Source organism: Dipodomys ordii, unplaced genomic scaffold (assembly GCF_000151885.1).
Source record: "Dipodomys ordii isolate 6190 unplaced genomic scaffold, Dord_2.0 Scaffold109, whole genome shotgun sequence".
NCBI classification, from domain to species: Eukaryota; Metazoa; Chordata; class Mammalia; order Rodentia; family Heteromyidae; genus Dipodomys; species Dipodomys ordii.
This window is the reverse complement of record NW_012267325.1, coordinates 3,199,430-3,209,690: the sequence shown is the minus strand read 5'-3', so window position 1 is coordinate 3,209,690 and position 10,261 is coordinate 3,199,430. Positions and strand designations below refer to the sequence as shown.

The window sequence follows — 10,261 nt, the reverse complement described above, 5'->3', positions numbered from 1 at the left end:
GCTCTTCAGCTCAAGGCTAGCACTCTACCACTTGAGCCACAGTGCCACTTCTGGCTTTTTTCTTTTTGCTTATGTGGTGCTGAGGAATCGAACCCAGGGTCTCAGGCATGCAAGGCAAGCACTCTACCACTGAGCCACCTTCCCAGCCCCAGGACTGGCATTTCTAATTCAAAGTACAGATTATATAAAGATGTGGTGGGGTTTTGCTAGCATTTATGGCATATTTCCTTCCCTGTGTCTTCTATTCACACCTGTGTGGTTCGATTTTGACATCTGGCTTCTCCCCACAGGCTCTGGCTTCAGAGACCCTCTGGCAGGAGCATCCTCTCAGTACTTACAAAGACTTTCCAGAATGGCCATACTGGAGTATGAGACCATTCGTCAGGAAACAAGCAAGAAATCAAAAAAAGGCAAGAAACGAGACCTACCGGACTGCTGATGGCTACTGTGGGGTGCTCTCTTCCCTGGTTTTGAAGATTTACGTTTGCAGTTTTTCTTTCCTTCTTCTTTTTGATATGTGATATGATGTACAGTTATTTATGTAAAAATGTAAATAGGAAATAAATATTTTATGTTATATATTGAATAATTCATATTTTTAACATTATAGATACATTTAAATCATGAAAACATACACATGAAAATTATATTTCATGAATTTTAGGAACATTGGATTTTCTTTTCCTTCTTTCCTATCTTTCTTCTTATCTTCCTTGCCTTCCTTCCTTCTTTCCTTCCTATCTTCCTTCCTTCTTTCCTATCTTCCTTCCTGTCTTCCTTCCTGTCTTCCTTCCCTCCTTTCCTTCCTGTCTTCCTTCCCTCCTTTCCTTCCTTCCTTCCTTCCTTCTTTCCTTCCTTCCCTCCTCCTTTCCTTCCTTCCTATCTTCCTTCCTATTTTCCTCCCTCCCTCCCTCCCTCCCTCCTTCCTTCCTTCCTTCCTTCCTTCCTTTTTGTGCCTGTACTAGGGCTTGAACTCAAGGCCTTGAGCTTTTGCCAGACATTTATTTATTATTTATTAATTAATTAATTTATGTCAATCATGGAGCTTGAACTTGAGGCCTGGCACTGTCCCTGAGCTCTTTCACTCAAGGCTAGTGCTCTACCACTTTGAGCCACAGTTCCACTTTTGGTTTTCTGGTAGTTAATTAAGTGTCTCGAGGACTTTTCTGCCTGAACGGGTTTTAAACTGGGATTCTCAGATCTCAGCCTCCTGAGTAGTTAAGATTATAGACATGAGCTACCAACACCTGACTTGCTTGGCTTTGTTGCTCAAGACTAGCGTAGCATTTGATCTATATGATTATTTGAACATAAGAGTTTCTCAGATTTGTCTGCTAGGCTGGTGTCAAACTGGAATCCTCAGATCTCAGTAGGTAAGATCATAGACATAAGCCACTGGTGCCTGGCTGGATTCTTTTACTTTAATTTGATAAATAACTTTGAGTGCCTCTCCATGCAATAGATTTTGCTAAATGCTCTAGAAAGTTAAGGAAAGATCCAAGTGTGGTGATGCAGTCCTAAAATGACAGCCATTTGGAGCTGAGGCAGGAGAATTGAGAGTTTGGGGCCAGCCTGGATTACATAGCAAACCCTGTCTCAAAATAAAACAACAAGGATGAGTAAGTGTTACTGAGCTTAGAAGTGGGGAGGGTGTAAATAAAGAAAATCCCTCTTGATGACATTGCTCAAGATACCTTAGGGTCATAATCTGACTAATCGAATTGAAACCCCTTTGTACAACTACTTAAAATTCATTAATTAAAACAACAACCACCACCACCCTCTTTTCCCTGCTTGGGTTTGGCAGCAGTTGTGAGATGATGAAAATATTAGCTTAGTTTGCCTAGTAAACCTGAATAGGAAAGTCTACCTTGGATGTGTGGCAACAATGGGCTGACCCTCTGAATGGGCATAAGTACATGCCCAGGTCATGCTCACCTGCTGCACTTGGCCTTCACAGGGCTTTCTATCAGGTAGACATGGACCAAGTGGCAAAGATGACATGTATTCATGGGAGAAAGAGGAAGATGAACAGAAAGGTCTAGGTTAAGAGGCCATCTCCCCCCAAGGAAGCCAGAGGAGTGGGAAGAAGTGCATCTCTGTATCTCCTTAGGACACAGATGGCTGAGGGTAGGAGGAGTACCGAAGCACACAGTGTCACATGGCTCAGAAACAGGGTAGTGACACCCAGAGGGTGAGGACGGGGCTGTGCTTGAAAGGGCCTTAAAGACAGGACAGATGGAAAGAGGGCAATCCTAGAAGACTGGAAAAGGTAGCAAAGCCATCTTGTGATACACTGGGGTGGAGCTCTGGGTCATATAGAGTAGGCATCATGAATGCGCATGTCTATTGCCCCCAAGCCAGTGCCTGATCAGGTGAGGCCTATGGTAGACTGGGGTGTATTTTCCAATTTACAAAGTTACTGGATGCCTAGCTTCAGCAATTTGTGCCATGTGGGTCTGAAGTTGTCAAATAGCCTAGCTTTTCCTAAGAAGTAAATTTTTCTGTGACATCTTTCAGTTTGTAAATGTTAGAAACTGACTTGAAGTAACTAAAATTCAAAATTTCTAAAGCTGTTGTGTGGGCCAAAGAAAATTATATGTGCAAACCAGATCTGGCCACTTATATACAATCTTAAGGACAAAGAAATAGATAGCAATTGAGCTTAAAAAAAAAAGAAAAAAGTAATTTGATGATATGTGGCAGTGAGCTTCAGATCCCAAGCATGAGTTTGTATTTAATCTGTTTCACAATGAAAAACTCCTTTATTTATTTACTTATTTTTGTCAGTACTAGAGCTTGATATTTACTACACAGACTGTCCTGCCCAGGCTGGCTTTGAATCGTGATCCTCAGATCTCAGCCTCCTGAGTAGCTAGGAGTATAGGTATTAGCAACTGGCACCTAGCATGTCTGCCATTTTAAATCTTTATTTATCTGAGGAGGCCTAACTAAGTAGTTTCCATAGTTTTAGATTCCTGAGTAAATACACCCACTGTAAAGTACTGCCTTCTCTGGGTAGCATGTCTTAGCACTGTAGTATGCATGTTAGTTAACATATCTCTGATTCACAGTGTCTGTCAATTTTGTTGGTGTGAATTGATATACAGATCTTGATTACACTGATCAAATTAATGAATAGAAGGTGTGTGTGTGTGTGTGTGTGTGTGTGTGTGTGTTTGTGTGTATTTGCATTGTTACTATTAGAATCAAACACAAGGCCTTTGATGTCAGGCAGTACCCAGTTCTAGGACTTACATTGTAATTATTAGAAAAAAGTCACTTTCGGGGCTGGGAAGGTGGCTCAGTGGTAGAGCGCTTGCATTGCATGCCTAAGGCCCTGGGTTCGATTCCTCAGCACCACATAAGCAAAAAGAAAAAAGCCAGAAGTGGTGCTGTGGCTCAAGTGGTAGAGCGCTAGCCTTGAGTTGAAGAGCTGAGGGACAGTGCCCAGGGCCAGAATTCAGGCCCCACAACCGGACCCCCCCCAAAAAAAAAAGAAAGAAAAAAGTCGCTTTCACTTTTAAAGTAACATCCAAAAAAGTATTTTTTAAAAAAAATAACATACATGTTCAGAAATTGCAGAAACAAAAGTGCAAAATGCAGCTGGGATTACAGGAGTACCCCCGGTCTCACCTCTGAAAGTTGCTCTTTTTTTTTTTTTTTGTGAGTCATATGGGCTTGAACTCTGGGCCTGGGTGCTATCCCTCAGCTCTTCAGCTGAGCCACAGCGCCACTTCCGATTTTTGGTGGTTTATTGGAGATAAGAGCCTCACAGACTTTCTTGCCAGGCTGACTTTGAACAGTGATCCTCAGATCTCAGCCTCCTGAATAGCTAAGGATTACAGGTGTGAGCCACCAGTGCCCAGCTTAAATTTTTTTTTTTTATGATTCCTGAAATGGATTCAGAATATGGTTCACTGTTGTTTGTCCCAGATCAAAATTTCCTAGAACATTATGGATTCTTTCAAGGCTGCAGATTCAATTCTTTCCACATTTTAGAGAAATTTTTCATTATATCTTAGAAAATTTAAATCTTTCTGTTCTGTAGCTTTGCATTTGTTACTTTGGGGACAACAATTATCATTATTTTAGGATCATTTTCATTTGTTCTAAATATCTGGAGGACTGAAGAAAGAATTTGTGAATTTTTTTTTACTTTATTGCTTTAATTTTTGGGGGTTTTCCCCCCTTGATGATTCACTGTTGATTATTTTTGGAATTCTCCTAGGTCAACATTTCAAGTTCCCATTGTGTCTTTTTTCTTCCTTGCCATATTAATTATTAATTCTGTAATGATTTTAGGCCTTTGTTTTTTTTTTTCTTTTTCTGGTTGTAGGGCTTGAACTCAGTGCCTGAATGCTGTTGCTGAGCTCTTTTTTTTGGGGGGGGGTCTGGTCATGGGGCCTGAACTCTGGGCCTGGGTGCTGTCCCTCAGCTCTTCAGCTCGAGGCTAGCGCTCTACCACTTGAGCCACAGCACCACTTCTGGCTTTTTTCTTTTTGCTTATGTGGTGCTGAGGAATCGAACCCAGGGCCTCAGGCGTGCAAGGCAAGCGCTCTACCACTGAGCCACCTTCCCAGCCCCTTAATTCTGTAATGGTATTATTTGTGTTTCCAATTTGTTTTCATGAATCTCCAATCATTCTCTAAATCCATCTGGAGGAATTGGAAAACTATTTTCTTTTTGGTTAAATAAATATATATACATATGTATACACACACACACACATGTACCAAAAAAACCCCAAACCATAAAGCCCACCCCTACCCCAGGCTATGCAAGCCATATGGTCTTTATTGCAGCTACTTAACTCTGACATTGTAGCATGCAAACAGTCAAGAATAATCTGAAAATTAATGGGCAGGAATGTATTCCAATAAAAACTGATTTACAAAACAAGCTACTCACTAGCTCATTCCTAATACAAGTACTGTTTAGCACATACTGTTCTTAAAGTAATTGTTCCTCTTCCTCCTTCAGATTAGCTCTTAATTCATGGCCTCTGGGCTTGGTTAACTAATTTTCCTGGGTGTGGGTATCTCTTCAGAGACATTTTGAACATTACCAGCTTGATTTAATAATAATGAATGCTCATTATGAACTGGTCTTCATGTGAAATACTTTTTTTTTTTTTTATCTTATTGAGTCTTGCTAGCAACCTAATTTGACAATCCCAAGTCAACTTATTCTTACCGCATCCTCTAGGTATATTTTTTTTTTGTCTTGTGGTGTTGAGGATTAAACCTAGGGCCTTGTGAATGTTAGGCAAGTGCAATACTATGGAGCCACATCTCCAGAATTCCTAGGTGACTATTTTAAACCTTTTATTTTCCCTACTTTTCAGTCTGAGCTTATAAGCCTTCTTGTTTCATTTATAACACTAAGAAATCAGAAGAAAACCTTCATTTACTGAAAACATTCATCTATGACTCCTATCTACCCCTCATTCGTGTAGTACATCTCCTCTCATCCACCAATTCTTTCCCAACTCATCATAATTTCCTGTTATTTGTGTGAAAACAGATTACAAAATCTCTCTCTCTCCTCACTTTCTTTCTCTGTGCTCTCTGTCTCTGTTTCTCTCTCTCTCTCTTTATCTCTCTCTCTCTCTCTCTCTCTCTCTCATAATGAGACTAGCGCTTGAACTCAGGGCTGTGTGCTCTTGCTTAGCTTTTTCACTCAAGGCTGGTGCACTGAGTCATATCTCCACTGCTGGCTTTTTGCTGGTTAATTGGAAGTAACAGTCTCATAGACATGTCTGCCTGAGCTGGCTCTGACATTCAATCCTCAAATCTCAGCCTCCTAAGTTGCTAGAATTACAGTCATGAACCACCATCACCCTGTCAAAATCTCTTGTCTTAACATCTTCTCTGATCTGCTACTCTATTTGTTTTTCTTTACAACAATTCTCTTTAATCCCATTTCTCCTTCAACCCATTCAGATTGAACTAGGGGCATCACTAAGCAACTAAAGCAACGCTTGTTAAGGTTTGTGATAACCTATATGCAAATAAAGCTAATTGACACTTTTATCCTTTGACCTATCAAGTGGCATTTGACATTGTTGAACTGACTCTCCCTGATCCTTGAAGAGTTTTCCAGGCATCATTTTCTTTCCATCTTCCTCCTACTATTCTGGTCATTGCTTAACAATATTCTTTACAAAAATCTAGAGCTAGTATATCAAGGATTTGAACTCCTCAAAGGCAAAGAATAACTTACTCTTTTCTATATTCTGAACAAAGACCATTGTTCCCAGAACATATTGTGAACTGAGAAATATTTTTATTATTTTGCAAGAAAGAATGCAAGAGCTAGAGGTCAGCTGATAATAAGATGGTTCAGACCAGAGACACCGACCTTTCTAGGTAACATGAGAAAGACAAGGCTAACTAGTGGGCTTATTGAGGACTGAGCAATGAGTGGAAGACCCAAGCTGATCCAGTGCAAGCTTTGCTTAGTAGTTGATGGGAAAAGGAAATTGCATCTTGTCTGGTAGGTACAGTCTGGAGATGCTTAGCAGCATGTACTTAAATGTACCATTTGCTAATCTTTAATCAGAAACTCATTATTCAAGGACAGCTTCCTTAGGAGTTGGGACTCCAAGTTGAGTACACAGGAAGTTTACTGAGAACACTATCAACAGCTGCACTGAGCAGGGTGAGCAGGAACTGGTCAAAGGACTTGAACAGTAATGCAGTATCCCACTAACTGACATAGTTATGTGGAACTGCCAATCCCCTGATACTCATCCTGTCTGGAATAAGGAGAGTTCATCTCTGTAAATTCCCTTTACCATCAGTGATCAGTCATTGGATCACAGGGTGTGAGCTGCCCTTGAGGAAAGGGATGGACCCTGGGAAGATGGCTCTCTTCTGAGGGATGTTCTTTAAGAGGAGCTCCATTGTGATCACTGCCAGTATCTGGCAAACTTGTACTAACAGCCCTACCAGGAAGATCTGGAGGGCACACTTTAATATCCACAACATCTTTCCCCATAGAAACCAGTGTAAGGAATGAAGCCAAACACCAAGGAGTAAGCAAAGAAGATGGCCTGCCTCTATATTGGTAAAAGCTCCTGTTAAGTAATGGCTCAAATGAAGGGACTTTATAGACAAAGTTAATGACATAAAGATAGTGATACACTAGACAGTAACATGGTGGAACACTGTTCCCACCTTGTGGGCTAAAGGGCCAACATGAGAGAACCAGTATCAGCAGATCCCAGGGGGAATATTGCAGTAGGGCAGGATCTGTAATCACGAGGAAAGCAACTGGAGAATAACCAGCAAAGATTCACAGAATCTGAGAATTAGTACCAGGGGGCTGAGGCTGAGTGGCATCAGGGGTGTCGATGAAATGTTTCTCTGAATTACCTTCCAGGCTCTCTAGTGACATTTTTCTAAGGCTGATGTAGAGTCCCCAGAGGACTGAATATAGGATGAGTTCTGGATGCAATGATTATACACAAAGTTTGGGGGCAAAACTGAGTGACTGGTGGGGGCTAAACAGTGTAAGTGAAGGGGTTGTTGGGACTGCAGGACAGGATGCATGAGGGAGGACAGGAAGGTATCTGTGAAACCTCACAGCATTCAGAGGCTATTTGACCTGGCCCCTACTCCCTACAGGTTAACTGATTACCGTTGCTTTCAGCTGATAGGGATTAAATGGGGGAACCAAATCCTCCTAGCAGTGCTTGAACAAATGAACCAGAGTATGGTAGGAGGCTAATGGCTCCGTGAGAGGCAACGGGAGGAGCTGGAAGCTTTCAAAGCCAGAGAACTGGAATAGATGAGACAGAGCAGCCTCTGTGTGGAAGGGTGTGTCAAGGCACATAAAACAGTCCTGGCGGCATGTGGAGTCCACATGGTGGTGGAAAATGTTTGTTACCCTTCCCCATGTCAGCCGGAATTGGTATCTGGGAATCCTGTCTTCTTGGTATTGGTTTTTTGTTTTATTTATTTGTTGGTTTTTTTCGCCATACTAAGGTTCAAACCCAGCATCCTGAGCATGCTCGGCAAACATTCTACCTCTGTATGCATCCCAGCCTTCTCTTTGCTTTGAACCCCTCTTGATCCCTTCCTTTTAATCACATGTTGGATCACACTTGGTGGTGGGGAGAGCAAAGTTCTGGGGGTTATTTTTCCTGAGAAGGTGGGAAGGTGGCAGTTTGCCAATAGGCCTCCATTTTAGGGGGAGATATGGCTCTTTGAATTTTTCACAGTGATGCACCTGCATGACAAACACACTCTTGATAAATTCAGACACTCCAGGGCATTGTTGTGATATGTTGGTCAAAAGATTATTTCTTTCCATTAGGAAGGAAGGCGGTAAGGAGAATGCAAAGTCTTGTTCTTCCTGACTAAAATTAGCATTAATTATTCAAATGTTTAATTATTAACCAGTGTCTCATATAGTTGTTTTCTCTTTGCCAGGTACATACTGGTTACCATAATATATTAGATAATGAGTCCTCTCCCCACCCCCCACCCCCAAAAGAGAGGCCACCACTTCAGGCATGTTAATCCTGGAAACTGTGACTGTAGTTTTACTTGGAAAAAGACTATTTGCCAGTGTCATTAAGCTACGGAGCTTTGGTGAGATCATCCTGGATTATCTGGATGGGCCCTGATTCCAACAACAAATATTTATAAAAGATGGATAAGAGGAGGCCTCAGGAAGACAAGAGCAGAGGCTGGAGTTATACAGCTCCAAAGCCACGCTCCTGGCACTGCTGGGAAGCAGTGAAGGCCAGGTGACTCCACTCTTGCCCCTTAGAGGTGGTGTGGTCCTAGATTTTAGCCTGTTAGGCCCTGTAAGGGTGAGAACAAATCCTGCCATTGGAAGCCACCTCATCTGTTTATTTGCTCGGGCAGCTCTAGGAATTAAACATAAGTGCTTAGGGTGCTTTATTTCTAATCTGCACGACAACTGGTAAAGTGAAGGTATAATTCTCCTGGGTATAAACAAAGCACTTGTGATTTAGTAACTCACCCAAGTTCCCATCACTGGCAAATCACAGGGCCAGAATTTAAAGTTGGACTTTGCTTGAATCCTGAGTTCAAAATGCCCCCACATGACACAATTCTGTCTGGGTAGAATTTTCAATTTGTCTCTTGTTCCCACTCTCCTCTTCTGTATTCCTGAGTCCTGGGCAGTCCTGCTTACCCCACTCAGATCACTTCATTCAGCATTTGCTTGATGGGCATTGGACTAGGACTGTGATTTCACTAATTCTTCCTGCTAAGCCATGTTGAGGATTTCGAGCTTCAGGGAAGGGAGTATTGTGCGTCCCTGCTTCATAAAATATACAGAAATATCGTAGAACCCTAAGCAATAGTTTCAAATTTTAATAACTGTCATCTGCTTAGTGTTATTTTAATTTTAATTTTATTATAAAGGTGCTGTACAGAGGGGTTACAGATACATAAGTAAGGTAATGAGTATATTTCTTTTTTGAACAGTGTTACCCCCGCCATCATTTTGCTCAGTGATTTATAGATTTACAAAACTGCATTGTGCCCATTGAGAAAGGATCACTGCCAGCCTGGGCAGGAAAGTTTGTGAGACTCTTATCGCCAGCTAAAAAAAGAAGATCTGCAGGTAGAGCTGTCGTTTAAGTGCTAGTTTTGAGCTTAAAAGCCCAGGGACAGAGCCCAGACCCTGAGTCCAAGCTCCAGGACTGGCACATGCGCATGCGCATGTACACACACACACTCACACTTACCTTTCACTCACTTTTAGCCTGCTTTGTGCTACCTCAATAAAATACTTGAAACTAGTTAACTTATAAACAGTAGAGAGTTATTTCTCACACTTCTGGAGATTGGGAAGCTTAAGATCAAAGTGCTATGACGGTTGCCCTCTGCTGAGGGCTTGATCTCAGATTCCAAGATAGTGCTTTGAACCTGAGATGTTCCAGAAGGGAGAGAAACAAACTGAATTATTATTGTTTTCTTTTTTCTTTTTTTGGTGCTAGTCCTGGGGCTTGTACTCAGGAAGGTGAGACCTGAAGATCACTGCCAGCCTGGGCAGGAAAGTTTGTGAGACTCTTATCTCCAACTAAAAAACAAAGAGCTGCAAGTAGAGCTGTGGTTTAAGTAGTAGAGTTCCTGTTCCTGAGCTTTTTTGCTCAAAGCTAGTGCTCTACCATTTTGAGCCACAACACCATTTCTGGCTTTTGGGTTGTTAATTGGAAATAACTACTGGCTTTTAATGGCTATCCTCAGATCACAGCCTTAATAGTAGATAGGATTAT

At 41.7% G+C, this 10,261-nt stretch overlaps 1 protein-coding gene across 1 annotated transcript in view; it reads left to right on the top strand.

Annotated features, from left to right (window-relative positions):
• The window catches only part of LOC105994798 (chromosome unknown open reading frame, human C8orf89), a 16,427-nt gene extending 15,888 nt beyond the window's left edge, over positions 1 to 539 (top strand). The window contains exon 4 of the mRNA XM_013028441.1: positions 291 to 539. Coding sequence (XP_012883895.1) covers positions 291 to 439 — 149 coding nt within the window. The 3' untranslated portion in view covers positions 440 to 539. The remainder of the gene's footprint in view (positions 1 to 290) is intronic.
• Positions 540 to 10,261: the final 9,722 nt, after the last annotated feature.